This window comes from Rhinoderma darwinii, chromosome 2 (genome assembly GCF_050947455.1).
Source record: "Rhinoderma darwinii isolate aRhiDar2 chromosome 2, aRhiDar2.hap1, whole genome shotgun sequence".
Taxonomy (NCBI): domain Eukaryota; kingdom Metazoa; phylum Chordata; class Amphibia; order Anura; family Rhinodermatidae; genus Rhinoderma; species Rhinoderma darwinii.
Window position 1 is genome coordinate 74,115,922 of NC_134688.1, and position 13,667 is coordinate 74,129,588.

The following is a 13,667-nucleotide window of genomic DNA, read 5'->3' on the forward strand; positions in this document are numbered from 1 at the left end:
CACCAGAAATGACGAGTTATCAGATCTCGAGTCTTGCGAACACCAGCGTGCCCAGCCAGTGTGGAGCTGTGTCCCCAGCGGAGAATTCTTCTCCTGTCTGCCAAGAAAAGTCCTCCCCGGAGTGATGTCTCTAACTTGCAAAGGATTGGCAGTGACAATGCAGGACGGGTCTATGATATTTTGAGGTGACTCCACAGTGTCCTCCGTTTCAAACGACTAGAACAGGGCATCACCCCTCACATTTTTGTCAGCGGGACGGTAGTGGAGCACAAATTGGAAGCGGGTGAAGAACAGTGACCACCTGGCTTGATGGGTGTTTAGCCATTGAGCCGACTGGAGATAGGTGAGGTTCTTGTGGTTGGTGTATATCAGGATGGGGTGAGCTGCACCCTCGAGCATATGTCTCCACTCCTCCAGAGCCAATTTGATGGCCAGTAGCTCTCGATCCCCAATAGAGTAATTGCGCTCTGCGGGGGAAAAAAGTCTCGAGTAATAGCCACATATTACTGCCTTTCCTTTGGAGCTTCTCTGGAACAGAAGTGCACCTGCACCAACAGAAGAAGCGTCCACCTCCAACGAGAACTGCCGAGACACGTCAGGATGATGGAGGATCGAGGCTGAAGTGAAGGCATTCTTGAGGCTATTGAATGCAGATTCGTCCTCTGGAGTCCACACTTTGGCGTTCATACCTTTCTTGGTAAGGGTAGAGATGGGGGCCGACAGTGAAGAGAAGTTTGGAATAAACTGCCGATAGAAGTTAGCAAATCCCAAAAAACGCTGTATGACCCAAAGGCCCTGAGGACGTGGCCACTCCAGGACGGACTTTACTTTCTCAGGATCTATCTTGAGGCCCTTATCCGAGATGATGTAGCACAGGAAGGTCAAAGAATGTTTTTCAAAATTACACTTCCCAAACGTGGCATATAGGCGATTCTCCTTTAACCACAACAGGACTTGACAGACATTTCTCTGAATTGTCGTCGAATCTGGGGAGAAGATCAAAATATCATCAAGATAGACTACAACACAGACATAGAGGAGATCTCAGAAGATATCATTGACAAATTCTTGGAAGACTGCGGGAGCGTTACAAAGGCCAATGGGCATCACCAGGTATTCATAGTGCCCGTCTCGAGTGTTAAATGCCGTCTTCCACTCGTCACCTTGACTGATTTGGATTAAGTCGTAGTCCCCACGTAAGTCTAGTTTAGAGAAGGTCTTGGCTCCAAATATGCGATCAAATAAATGAGAGATCAGAGGCAAAGGGTATTTGTTTTTGACCTTGGATCTGGTTGAAACCACGGTAGTCTATGCAGGGTCGAAAACATCCGTCTTTTTTCTTTACAAAGAAGAAGCCGGCACCAGCCGGGGAGGAGGATTTTCGTATGAAACCCCTACCCAGATTCACCTTGATATGGGCTGACATAAAGTGAATCTCTGGCAAGGAGAGGGGTACACGCATCCACGGGGAGGTGAGGCATCAGGAACCAGTTCAATCGGGCAGTCATACGCCCGGTGTGGGGGAAGCATCTCAGCCTCCTTCTTGCCAAAAACGTCCGCAAACTGCGCAAAATGAGTAGGTAATCCTGTCAACGACTGAGACATAGGAGGCAGAACGGGATGAACCTGAAGCAGGCAGCGGTGGAGACATTTGAAGCCCCATTGGAGAACTCCAAAATTCCAGTTCAGCACTGGAGCATGAAGCCGGTGCCAAGGCAGACCCAGCAACACAGGATTTATGGCTTTGGCCAAAATGAGAAAGGTAATCTGCTTGGTATGAAGAGCTCCCACTTGGAGCTTCAGTGCCTCGGTCTCGGACACGATGGGGTCGGGCAGAGGAAGTCCATTCACCGAGGCAACAACCAGTTGTGTGTCCAAAGGAACCGTCGGCAGCTGGAGCTGATCCACTAAGTCCTGTTGGATGAAGTTTGCCGTGGACCCGGAGTCCAGGTAGGCAAAGACCCGGTGCGTCTTCTCACCGGACACTATGGTCACGGGAATAGACAATTTGGGAGAGAGTTTATTATTTAGTCCTTTCCACCTAGGATTGTCTCTCCAACCGATCCTAGTCTCTGGAGTTTTTTAGGCTTTTGGGGACCAGATGCATAAAATAGCCTCCGAGGCTACAATACAGACAGAGTCCCGAAGTGCATCTGCGCTGTTTCTCCTGGACAGACAACTTGAGATGGTCTATTTGCGTAGGCTCCTCTGGCAGAACAGCTGATGAGGGCAGCAGGGGTTGCTGGAATGTAGGAGCCAGCCTGGGCAATCTCCTGACCCGGTGAATCTCTTGAGACCGTTCCTGGATCCTCTTGTCAATCCGCGTGGCTAGAAGTATGAGGTCATCTAGGGTAGAGGGCAGATCTCGAGCGACAAGCTCGTCTTTGATATTGGAGGAAAGACCTTGCCAGAATGTAGCCACTAAGGCTTCGTTGTTCCAGGTTAGCTCTGCCGCCAGGGTACGGAACTGAATGACGGAGCTGTCTCTTTGGCGAAGGGTCAGCAGGGATGCAGCCGCTGAAGACAATCGCCCAGGCTCCTCAAATACAGTGTGGAAAGTCCGTAGGAAACACGGTAGGTCACGCGAATCCGGTCCCTGACATTCCCTGATGGGGTTCGCCCATGTCAGGGCTTTGTCAGTAAGGAGAGAGACTATGAATGCGATCCTTGTGGCATCGGAAGGAGATTCTTCGGCGTGTAGACTGAAGTGGATCTGACACTGGTTCAGAAATCCCCTGCAGGTCCTCGCCTCTCCTTCATAAACTGGGTGGCAGTGGCAGAGAGAATAGAGAATCTGTACTTCCAGGAGGTGTAGTAGGAAGAACAGCAGGAGCGCAATAGGAGCAGGTTCCGGGAGGGCTGCAGCTTGCGTATCCAGCCGATGCGCAATAATGTTCACTGCCTGGAGGAGTTGGTCCTATCGTGACCGGAGGTCTAGCATATCCGCCCACATGGCTTGTGACGTCGTCCTGGTTTGGTTTGACCAGCAGGGTCCATGGCCTGAGCGTACTGTCACAATTTGTGGGTATGTGGACCTACTAGGCCGCACCGCCATAGCGGGGTAGCAGCTGGCCAAACAACAGTGTGCCAAGTCAATATAAAGTTCGAGCACAATGGTACCTGTAATTGTCCAGACAGTAGCAACGGCTTAGGCACAGATGGGACCTGGCGGCAGGTGATGCAAAATGTGGCAGATGACACCAGACGTGGTATAAGTCAGCAGGCGTAGTAGACGACACAACACGACTCCAACACTAGAGATGGCACAGGAACAAATACAGCACAGGATACAGGATACAGGTAGCAGGGCACGGGAACACAGGGAACAGTATACGACTAAGGGACCATTTGCAAGACTAACAGAGGAATACAAACAATGCTCAGGCAAGGAGTAAAAGGGCAGAGCCCTTCTTATAGTACAGGGATATCATGGGCTAATTAGTGATGTTTAACATGTGCATGCACTGGCCCTTTAAGGCCAGTCTTTAAGGCTTGCGCATGCACCCTATGGGGCAGAGCGCTGGCATCTCCTGGGGACGAAATGCGGACCAGCGCTCACAAGTCTATGGCTGCGGCGGTCGAGGGGTGAGTAGTCCCGACGGTCCGCGGCTGTGGATGTTACAATAATGCCCCCATAACTGGCCTCATATATGCACCCCACATAGTATAAAGTCCACCCAGCTGCCCCCACGCTGTATAATGCTCCACAGCTGCCCCCACTAGTGCCTGATAAAAATAATAATATACATACTCACCTAACCCCGTTTCAATGACGAGTGGAGGAGATCCCTCTGCAGCACGGCACAGACAGGTGCGATGACATCACTGCCTCACGTCCAGAGATACATAGTGAATGGTAGAGCAGGGACCCCTGCAGGGTCCCCTGTACTACCATTTTATTCAACTGTATCTGCGTCCTGAAGATGCAGATACCGTTTAAATCGGGGGAAAATAATTGATAAAACCAAAATTCGCAAGATGACGTCGATTAATTGCAATGAAATTCGATTTCGATTGTTTTTCGATTAATTTCCCAGCCCTAGAATGGACGACCACGTAATACATGGTTGTGCCAAGTCTGCCAGACCTAGAGCTACACTATGCTCTGACTGTGGGTAGACGTGGGTAAACAAACTCTTTAAAATACCGTATTAGGGAATTCCAAGAAATAAAGGCTATGGACACCTGAGGGCATTTTTTTTTTAATAAATAGATTAGTCAGTGTGTATAGTGTAACTTTGTAATTTGTCTTTATTAAAAAATAATTTACTTTTACAGCTGTTCTGTATTGTCTATACAGAACAGCTGTATCTCTCGTTTTACACTGAATCAGTCAGTCCCGCAGATCTGACGGGTTCAGTGTCGGCGGGTCCTACCTGTCTCTGAACTTAGATGTGATCGATAACAGGTTGATCCTGCGTGTCTCTCACTGTCACCGAAGCTGTCAGTCCCGCTGACCTGACGGATTTAGGTTTCAGCGCAGGATGCAACTTCTATGTATCCAGGATACATAGAAGCTGTATCTCAAAACTGATTTGTTTATTTATTTTTTTAAAGAACGCCAGTTCAAAACTTGTATTAAACAAAAAAATAAATGTGCTCAAAGGTTAACATAGCGTTTAGGCGAAATTCACACGAACGTGTGCGTTTTGCGCGCGCAAAAAATGCAGCGTTTTTTGCACGTTGCAGTTCCGTGTGTCATAAGTGTTTGGTGCGTGGCTGCTTGATTTTCGCACATATGCCATCCTTATGACACGCGGTTTTGTGGTTTAGAAAAAAGACATGAAGGAGGTGGTTTTATTTTTCCCTTCATTTCTTGATCTACTGTTGCGCGAATCACGCACAGCATACGGAAGTTCGTCCGTGCGCTGCGCGTCATTTTCACGCACCCATTGACTTCAATGGGTGCGTGATGCGCAAAAAACGCTGAAGTATAGGACATGTCGTGAGTTTCACGCAGCGGACACATGCTGCGTGAAAAATACGGAATGTCTGAATGTCCCCATTGCCTTACATAGGTCCGTGCGACGTGCGTGATTTTCACACGCGTATCACGGACGTGAACTACATTCGTGTAAATAAGGCCTTAAGGTGATAATCATATAATTAGACCACATGCATTAAAGACAGCATTATATACTTTTTTTTACATGAATTGATTTTTTCGTTTTTATATTACAAAAATGTTGGTTTTGTCACGATTACGACAAGATAACGTGTTAAAACCATGAAAAAACTACTCATGTAAATAGACCCTAAATATACTATACAGAGACATGTAATAAAGATCAGCTGCACTTAGCCTGCTATCCGATTGTTTTAAGTAATACCTGTGTCCAAATGGGCAAAATGATCAGCTCCATCTCCTAACCAGTCAATATTATTGCTCTCAGTATAGAATTGGTGGTTGGATCGAAAATCCCTATTATAAGCAATAGCAGAAATTTATATTCTTCTAATGGGAAGAATTCTGTCTGAATTTTTGGGACACAATCTGTACAAGTAAATGGGACGGAGTTGCCTGTATATATATGAAATGCTGGGTATATGTAGGGCTTTATTACACATGTAATACCTACATGACAAAAAATGTAGATTCGCACTCACGTGTCACTTTATGATGCAATACTCAGTGATTATATTGTTGTCCTGAACAATTTATATGCATTTGCACACGACATACCATTGTGACAGCTGCTTTGTATAGTAACCTTGAAGTCTACTATTATACACTTCACAATCAGCATGCAAATACATGGTTTATTAAAACCTAAGGAATCTGTTTGACCATGGCAATGTTACAAAGAGGGAAATAAATTACTAGTTATTTATTGCAAAAAAAGCCCCGGCTTTGTCGCCCTTCTCTCCTAAAGAGGTAGTTGAGGTGGGGGGGGGGGGTGGTCACTCACCACACCCTCCTATCCTGGTATGAGAATTGTTGTAATGTGGGTCACCGTCCGGTAAGGGTTCCATTCTCAATTTTCATTAGCTCTCTATTTATTCTGCAATGAAATCAAATATTTTAGTATGAGACATGTAGCACTTGCCTATTAAATAAAAACGTGTTCCTTGTCTGCCGCTGGTGACACCATTTTGGGCACCATGTTGCCAGTGTAGACCTTTGAACGTCATTTTATTTTGTTCCTAGATAAAATCAAGCCAACCACAACATGGCTCCAGATCCGGCCATCCAAGCTGCTATAGATCTTACTGCTGGAGCTGCAGGTAGGTTTGCGGTATACTACATCCACTTCAATTCTATGGGATTTATTGTTCACTGTGATGACAAATCAGAAATCAGTATTTTATCCTGAAATGGATTAAGTTTATTACCGTTCAGTGGATAAAAAGAGAAAATATGTTTTCAATATTGCAATAGATTCATCAGTTTCTATAGCATATTATCTTAAAATACATTATAATATTTGTGGCTCAAGTTCTAAAGAAAAAGCAACAGATATGTACTATCATTACTAAGAATACCATTCAGTATGTAACTTCTTAAAGGAACACTAAACCTAGAAATGAATGAAAAAAGTAAACAGGAGGAACACTTGTCCACAGTGTTTGCCAGTCTGCAGGAATTTCTACAGTATATGCTACTGAAATAAACAGCCTTGTAGAAATCCTGCAGAGAACACAGGGGGTTAATTTCATGCTGATCTGTTTCATTTTTGGCTGAATAGTGGCAGAGGGAGTGGGGCTTAACAAAGGGGCAAGGATGAACAACCTTTGTGTCGTACTGCAGACAGGGTAGAGGAGGGAGGCTACTGCTGCAGCCAGTTGTCTTACAGCCAGACACCAGACACGGGATTGTGGGAATGGGGAAATGACTGACTTCCAGAAGGGGCTGGACGCAGCCTGCAGGGCTTAAGGGGAAGCCTCCATGACCTCCCTGGTAGGGAAAGGGTTAACAGGTAAGGGAGAGTTGGAGGGAGTCGGAGGGGGGGACAAGGAGGAGTCAGGGGGCCGTTGCTGCGCTTCCCGCTGTTTTCGGCATTGAGCCGGAAGCAGCGGGAGGAGTAGCACAGGGAAGACAAGCTCCCCGTTGCCCGCGCTCTTAACCATGTCGGAGGCAGTTTTATTAGAGCAGCTGCGTGCCGCTGCTGTGCACCACGGTCCCGGATGGCTGGAGGAGACCGTGGCTGCATTAGCGAGGATCCCGGACGCCGTTTCGCCACGTCAGGCCCGGCGTTCGGGGTCTGTTGCAGGGGACAGGCTCCCCTCCCCCGGCCCCCTTCCTAGCATGGCGGCGGGGGGGGAGTCGGCAGCAACCGCTCCTGCTCGGAGCAGGCAGAGAGCGTTGCCGGGGGTGACGGCGACTCAGGCCGGGTCGACCCGTCCCTCCCGGCGGTCCCGACCTCCAGAGCGCCTCAGTCCTGAGGCAGTCCCGCGGACACGGCGTCGCAGAGGGAGCCCGATCACAGACTCTGCAGGCCAGGCAGCTGGGAGGACCGCCCCTTCCCAGGCCCTGCGTCCTGGCAGGAATCCCAAGCCGCGACGGGGTCCGGCGGTAAGCAGGGAGTCGCAGGCCGGGCTCCCTGTCACCCCTCCCCCATCGGATGGAAGATTTGGAGGACAAGGTACGGCCGCCCCGCCTGGTGATGTTCCGGCCAGGGGGCAGGCTTCTTCAGGATCATCGAGACGGACGCCTAGATCTGCAGCGACGTTGAGGCAACAGGTCCGGTCGGAAGTCTGGGTTCCAGCGGTCGGGCGGCAGGTTGCCGGCCCATCGGTTAGCGCTTCATCATCTCCGATCCGAAGATGTCGGTGGGATGGCCAGTCGTCTGCGAGAGAAGAGCTGGAGGAAGGTGAACTGGACGCGTATCGTCGAGGTCAGGATGGTCCGGCTGACGGGAACACAGCGCCTGTGCGGCCCGGTGAGTGTGTAACTCCATCATTGTCATATCCAGCGATTTTTTTATGTCGGGTGTCGGCGGGGGGGCTGCTAGCGTCGCATCGGTGGCCGGTAGTGGCGCGGGCGGGCGCAATGGCGCGGGTCTGGCAGATTTAGTGGGTTGCTTGAGGGAGCTGGTCGGGCGCCTAGATAGGGCGGCGGCGCCGGTAGTCACGGAAGTGTCCCCGGCGGTAGTGTGGGAGAGCCCCAGGGACATGGGATTGTTACCGGCGCGGCCCGTGCCGGCGGTTAGGGAGGCGGTCGCGGTGTCGGTACAGACCGAGGCACAAAAAGATGGCGATCGGGTGCGTATTGATGATCGTGCTCGTGGGGAGGTGTACGTTTGTTTCGAAGGTCCATTGGGGGCGCATTTAAAGCAGGAGGTGCGTGAGCGGATCTGGAAGGACGAATATGTTGAGATTTTTTCTCTCTTGCCGCTCGCTAAATTTAATTTGGATAAGAGCAAGCGGGACGAGAGTAAAAAGGATGAGGAGGAACGGCGGCGGTATAGGCTTAGCCCGCAGACGTTCGTTAATTGGTCGCAAGCGTTCGCCATATTGGCTAGTGTGATAGGGGAAAAGGCGCCGGAAAATTGTTCGGCGTTGTTTTGTTATTTTGATGCCATTGGGGAGGCTCATAGGGCGTATGGGGGTCAGGCGTGGCTGCGATACGATGAGCAATTCCGTCAGCGGAAAGCGGTTCGGCCGGCGATTCGGTGGGACCAGAAGGATATTGCTCTCTGGTTACGGGTTACGGCTCCGGTTAGGCAGTCCTTTCCCGGGAGCGCTGGCCAAGGAGGCCAGTCTAGTCAGGTTGGACAAGGCGGCGGGGGAAAGGCGGGTTTTTGCTGGCAATTTAATGAAGGCCAGTGTAAGTTCGGGGCCACGTGCAAGTTCAAGCACGTGTGTTCCGAGTGTAATGGTGCATCACACGGGGCGGCAAAATGTCTGCGAAAAAAGAGGTCAGGGAACCAGTCCTCCGCGGCTGGTCAAGGGGGTGTCACCTGTGAGGGTGGAAAAGATGGCCCCTTATCTAAATGAGTATCCGGATAGGGCGGCGGCTAAGTTGCTTTACGAAGGGTTTTGTGTTGGTTTTGTTATTCCTCCGCCTCCTTATGAGGTTCCGGTTACGCGGAGGAATTTAAAATCGGCTTACTTGCATGCCAAAGTCGTGTCGGAAAAATTGTTAAAAGAAGTTTCGTTGGGTCGCATGTCGGGGCCTTTTGTTGAGTCGCCTGTAAAAGATTTAGTTGTGTCCCCGTTGGGTATTGTTCCTAAGCGCGAGCCCGGAAAATTTCGTTTGATTCAACACTTATCGTATCCCAAGGGTTCGTCGGTAAATGACGGGATTGATCACGAGTTGTGCTCCGTAGTCTATACCTCATTCGATAAGGCGGTGGGTTTAGTGCGGGCTGCGGGTCCAGGCGCGCTGCTAGCAAAAACCGATATCGAGGCGGCGTTCAGGTTGTTGCCAGTTCATCCAGAAAGCCAACGGCTGTTGGGTTGTTTTTGGAATGGGGCTTTTTACGTGGATCGGTGCCTTCCGATGGGGTGTTCCCTTTCTTGTGCATACTTCGAGGCGTTTAGTAGCTTCGTGGAGTGGGTAACGAGGGGAGTATCCGGGGTCGACTCGTTGATCCATTACTTAGATGATTTTTTGTGCGTTGGCCCGGGGGGTTCGCCGGTTTGCGGTAATTTGCTTTATGCACTACAGAAGGTGGCGAGGGATTTTGGGATCCCTTTGGCGCCAGAAAAAACGGAGGGCCCGGTAGCGACGATTTGTTTTTTGGGAATTGAAATAGATTCGGTGGCAATGGAGTGTCGTCTCCCTGCGGATAAGTTGGGTGTTTTGAGGCTGGAGGTACGGCGGGCTTGTAGACTGAAGAAAATGACGCTGCGGGAGCTTCAGTCGCTGCTGGGGAAGTTGAATTTCGCCTGCCGGATTATGCCGATGGGGAGGGTGTTTGGTAGAAGGTTGGCGGCGGCAACGGCGGGAGTGCGTGCGCCACATCATTTTGTGCGGCTCAAGGAGGAGCATCGAGCTGATCTTCAGGTTTGGGATGACTTCTTGGGCCAGTACAATGGTCGCTCGCTATGGATGGCCCCAGCGCAGGATACGAGTGATTTGAATATTTTTACAGATGCGGCTGGGGCGGACGGTTTTGGAGCTTACGGGGGAGGTCCGTGGTGCGCAGGTCAATTGCCGGCTAGTTGGGTGTCCAGTGGACTCACGCGGAATCTGGCCCTGCTCGAGCTGTTCTCCATCGTGGTGGCGGCGACCATTTGGGGGGACAGGCTCAGGGATAAGAAGGTTCGTTTTTACTGCGACAACATGGGGGTGGTGCTGGCCATTAATAACATCACGGCGTCCTCTCCTCCGGTAGTTCAATTGTTGCGACATTTAGTGTTGGTGTGTTTGTCGTTGAACGCGTGGGTGGTGGCGGTGCATGTGCCGGGAGTACGGAATTGTATCGCTGATGCTCTTTCTCGCTCGCAGTGGGACCGGTTTCGGCAATTGGCACCGGGAGCGGAACGTCTCGGTTTGGCTTGTCCGGAACATCTTTGGGATCTGGTCTCGGTCCCGTAGAACAACTGGTACAAAGGTCTTTGGCGAGCACAACGTGGAGTGCTTATGCTGCTTGTTGGAGGCAGTGGGAGGAGTGGGTAAGAGAGTTGGGTGACGTCAATACGGATAGAGACAGGTTGGTGGCACTTTTGTACTGGTTAGGGGACGCCTGGGAGGCGGGGTTTTCAGTGGCAAAGGTGAACCGGTTCATATCTGCGGTGGCGTTTGGTTTTAAGTTGCGAGGCTTTCAGGATGTATCGAAGGAATTTCTGGTGTTGCAGGCTTTGAAGGGGTTGCGCCGAGGTAGAGTGGAGGCGGATAGTAGAAGGCCTGTGTCGTTTGCTTTGCTTAGCGCGTTGGGCGGTTCATTAGCATCGGTCTGTCGTTCTTCAGACTAAATGGATTTGTTTCGGTTAGCTTTTTCGTTAGCGTTCTTTGGGGCATTTAGAATAGGTGAGTTGGTGTCGCCAAGTACCAAACAGGCAGGGGGGCTGAGATCTGGGGAGGTGAGCCTATTCGCAGATCGGCTGGAGGTATGGTTGCGTCGGTCGAAAACTGACCAATTAGGGAAGGGTAAGCTGATAGTTTTGTTCGCCCTCCCGGGGTTGGTTATGTGCCCAGTAGAGTGCATGCAGGGTTTTAAGCCGCAAGGGGGGTCTCCAGATTTGCCTTTGTTACGTCATGTGGACGGGTCGTTTTTGTCCAGGTTTCAGTTTGGAGCTGTATTTAAAAAATGTTTGACGGCGGTTGGTGTCGCGGCGGGCTCATATTCATCTCATTCCTTCAGGATTGGCGCAGCAACAGAAGCGGGGCGCTGGGGGTTGGATGATGAAGGGGTGCGGCGTATTGGTCGTTGGGAGTCTAACAGATTTAAGTCCTATGTCCGCCCCCATTTGTTATGAGGTTTGTTGTTAACGCTTAAGAAATGTTATATGGTGGTGTCTAATTGTTTTTTCCGTTTCAGATTCGCCTCCGTGTTTCGTGTGGTTGCTGGGTCATTCTTACGTGCACTGGGGGGCTTTGAGGGCGGACGTGCGCCCGGACGGTCGCCAGTTGCGCATTCCGTGACAGGATGCGGTTGTGCATTGGCTGGGATTTAGAGGTATGTCTTGGAGCAGGGTGTTGGCGGAATTCCAGACATATGCCCGGCTTGATAGGGTTCCGGAGGTCTTAGTGTTGCATGTGGGTGGGAATGACTTAGGAGTCCGCCCCTTTCGTGAGTTGGTGCGGGATATCAAACACGATATGTTGTGTTTGTGGGTTTCTTATCCCAAGTTGGTAATAGTGTGGTCGGACATAGTCCCAAGGAAACATTGGCGGTTGGCTAGGTCTGTGGAGAGAGTCAATAAGGCTCGCATTAAAGTTAATCGGGCGGTGTCCCGTTTTGTGGCAAAAAACGGGGGCATTTGCGTGAGGCACAGGGATTTGGAGTCAGGAGTGGGGAATTTCTGGAGGAGTGACGGGCTTCATCTGACCGAGGTTGGCATTGATCTTTGGAGCTTGGCGATAGCAGAAGGAATAGAAAGGGCGGTGGTGGTGTGGCGGAACTCACAGGCTTAAGGTGGTCAAGGCCTGTTTCGCTGTGGCGGGGGGAGTCCTTGAGGCCAGTCAGTACAAAATGGTGGGGGGGTCGCATCGGGGGTATGCGTCCCCCAAAAAAGGTACATGGTTGAAGACTTCATCGGGTGTTATCCCTTTGAAGTGGTCTTCTGGTGGAAGGTATATCACTTGAAGGCTTCATCGGGTGTTATCCCTTTGAAGTGGACTTCTAGTGGTCGGTATATCACTTGAGGGCTTCATCGGGTGTTATCCCCTTGAAGTGGACTTCTAGTGGTTGGAGCCATCTGCAGAGGTGAACGGTGCTTCCGAGCTGGTTTACGGCTGGAGGTAATTGGTGGTTTGCAGATGGCTAACTCAGTGTGTTCTTAAAAAAGGAATATCTGAAAGGGCTTCAAGGACTTCCTCTGCTCGGGTTAATGTTAACGTTAAATTGTTATTTACGATTCTGACCCATGTTGGGTCATGTGAATTATTAGAAGGAATTCTCTGGTGGATTCCTAACTAGTTATCCGAAGGTTTCGGATTTAAATTGTTTTTATAAAACTGTGAAATTAATAAACGGCTGCTGTGGCCATTTCACATCCAACCTCGGTGTCACGTGTCTTTCCTAAAGGTGGGGGTGGGGGGATAGGATGGGTAAGGGAAGGTTCATTAACACACGACTCTACTTAGGCAGGTCAAGAAGGGGCTGGACGCAGCCTGCAGGGCTTAAGGGGAAGCCTCCATGACCTCCCTGGTAGGGAAAGGGTTAACAGGTAAGGGAGAGTTGGAGGGAGTCGGAGGGGGGGACAAGGAGGAGTCAGGGGGCCGTTGCTGCGCTTCCCGCTGTTTTCGGCATTGAGCCGGAAGCAGCGGGAGGAGTAGCACAGGGAAGACAAGCTCCCACCCTCCCGCCCTTGGTTTGTTACCCTGTGGGTCTTTATGTACGTCCGTCTATGAGTGTTGTGTTTTATTTGTGTGCTTATTTAACATGTTTTTTCCTTTTTCCGGAGTAGGTTCTGTTGTCATGGCAGCTGGCGGGGGGAGTCCTTGAGGCCAGTCAGTACAAAATGGTGGGGGGGTCGCATCGGGGGTATGCGTCCCCCAAAAAAGGTACATGGTTGAAGACTTCATCGGGTGTTATCCCTTTGAAGTGGTCTTCTGGTGGAAGGTATATCACTTGAAGGCTTCATCGGGTGTTATCCCTTTGAAGTGGACTTCTAGTGGTCGGTATATCACTTGAGGGCTTCATCGGGTGTTATCCCCTTGAAGTGGACTTCTAGTGGTTGGAGCCATCTGCAGAGGTGAACGGTGCTTCCGAGCTGGTTTACGGCTGGAGGTAATTGGTGGTTTGCAGATGGCTAACTCGGTGTGTTCTTAAAAAAGGAATATCTGAAAGGGCTTCAAGGACTTCCTCTGCTCGGGTTAATGTTAACATTAAATTGTTATTTACGATTCTGACCCATGTTGGGTCATGTGAATTATTAGAAGGAATTCTCTGGTGGATTCCTAACTAGTTATCGGAAGGTTTCGGATTTAAATTGTTTTTATAAAACTGTGAAATTAATAAACGGCTGCTGTGGCCATTTCACATCCAACCTCGGTGTCACGTGTCTTTCCTAAAGGTGGGGGTGGGGGGATAGGATGGGTAAGGGAAGGTTCATTA

General features: G+C 50.3%; 1 protein-coding gene across 2 annotated transcripts in view; it reads left to right on the forward strand.

Moving 5' to 3' along the window:
* The window catches only part of LOC142742222 (mitochondrial ornithine transporter 1-like), a 46,168-nt gene that overhangs the window by 12,061 nt on the left and 20,440 nt on the right, over positions 1-13,667 (forward strand). For both annotated transcript variants that reach the window (XM_075851756.1, XM_075851755.1), the window contains one exon: positions 6,149-6,225. In XM_075851756.1, coding sequence (XP_075707871.1) covers positions 6,171-6,225 — 55 coding nt within the window. In that variant the 5' untranslated portion in view covers positions 6,149-6,170. The remainder of the gene's footprint in view (positions 1-6,148; positions 6,226-13,667) is intronic.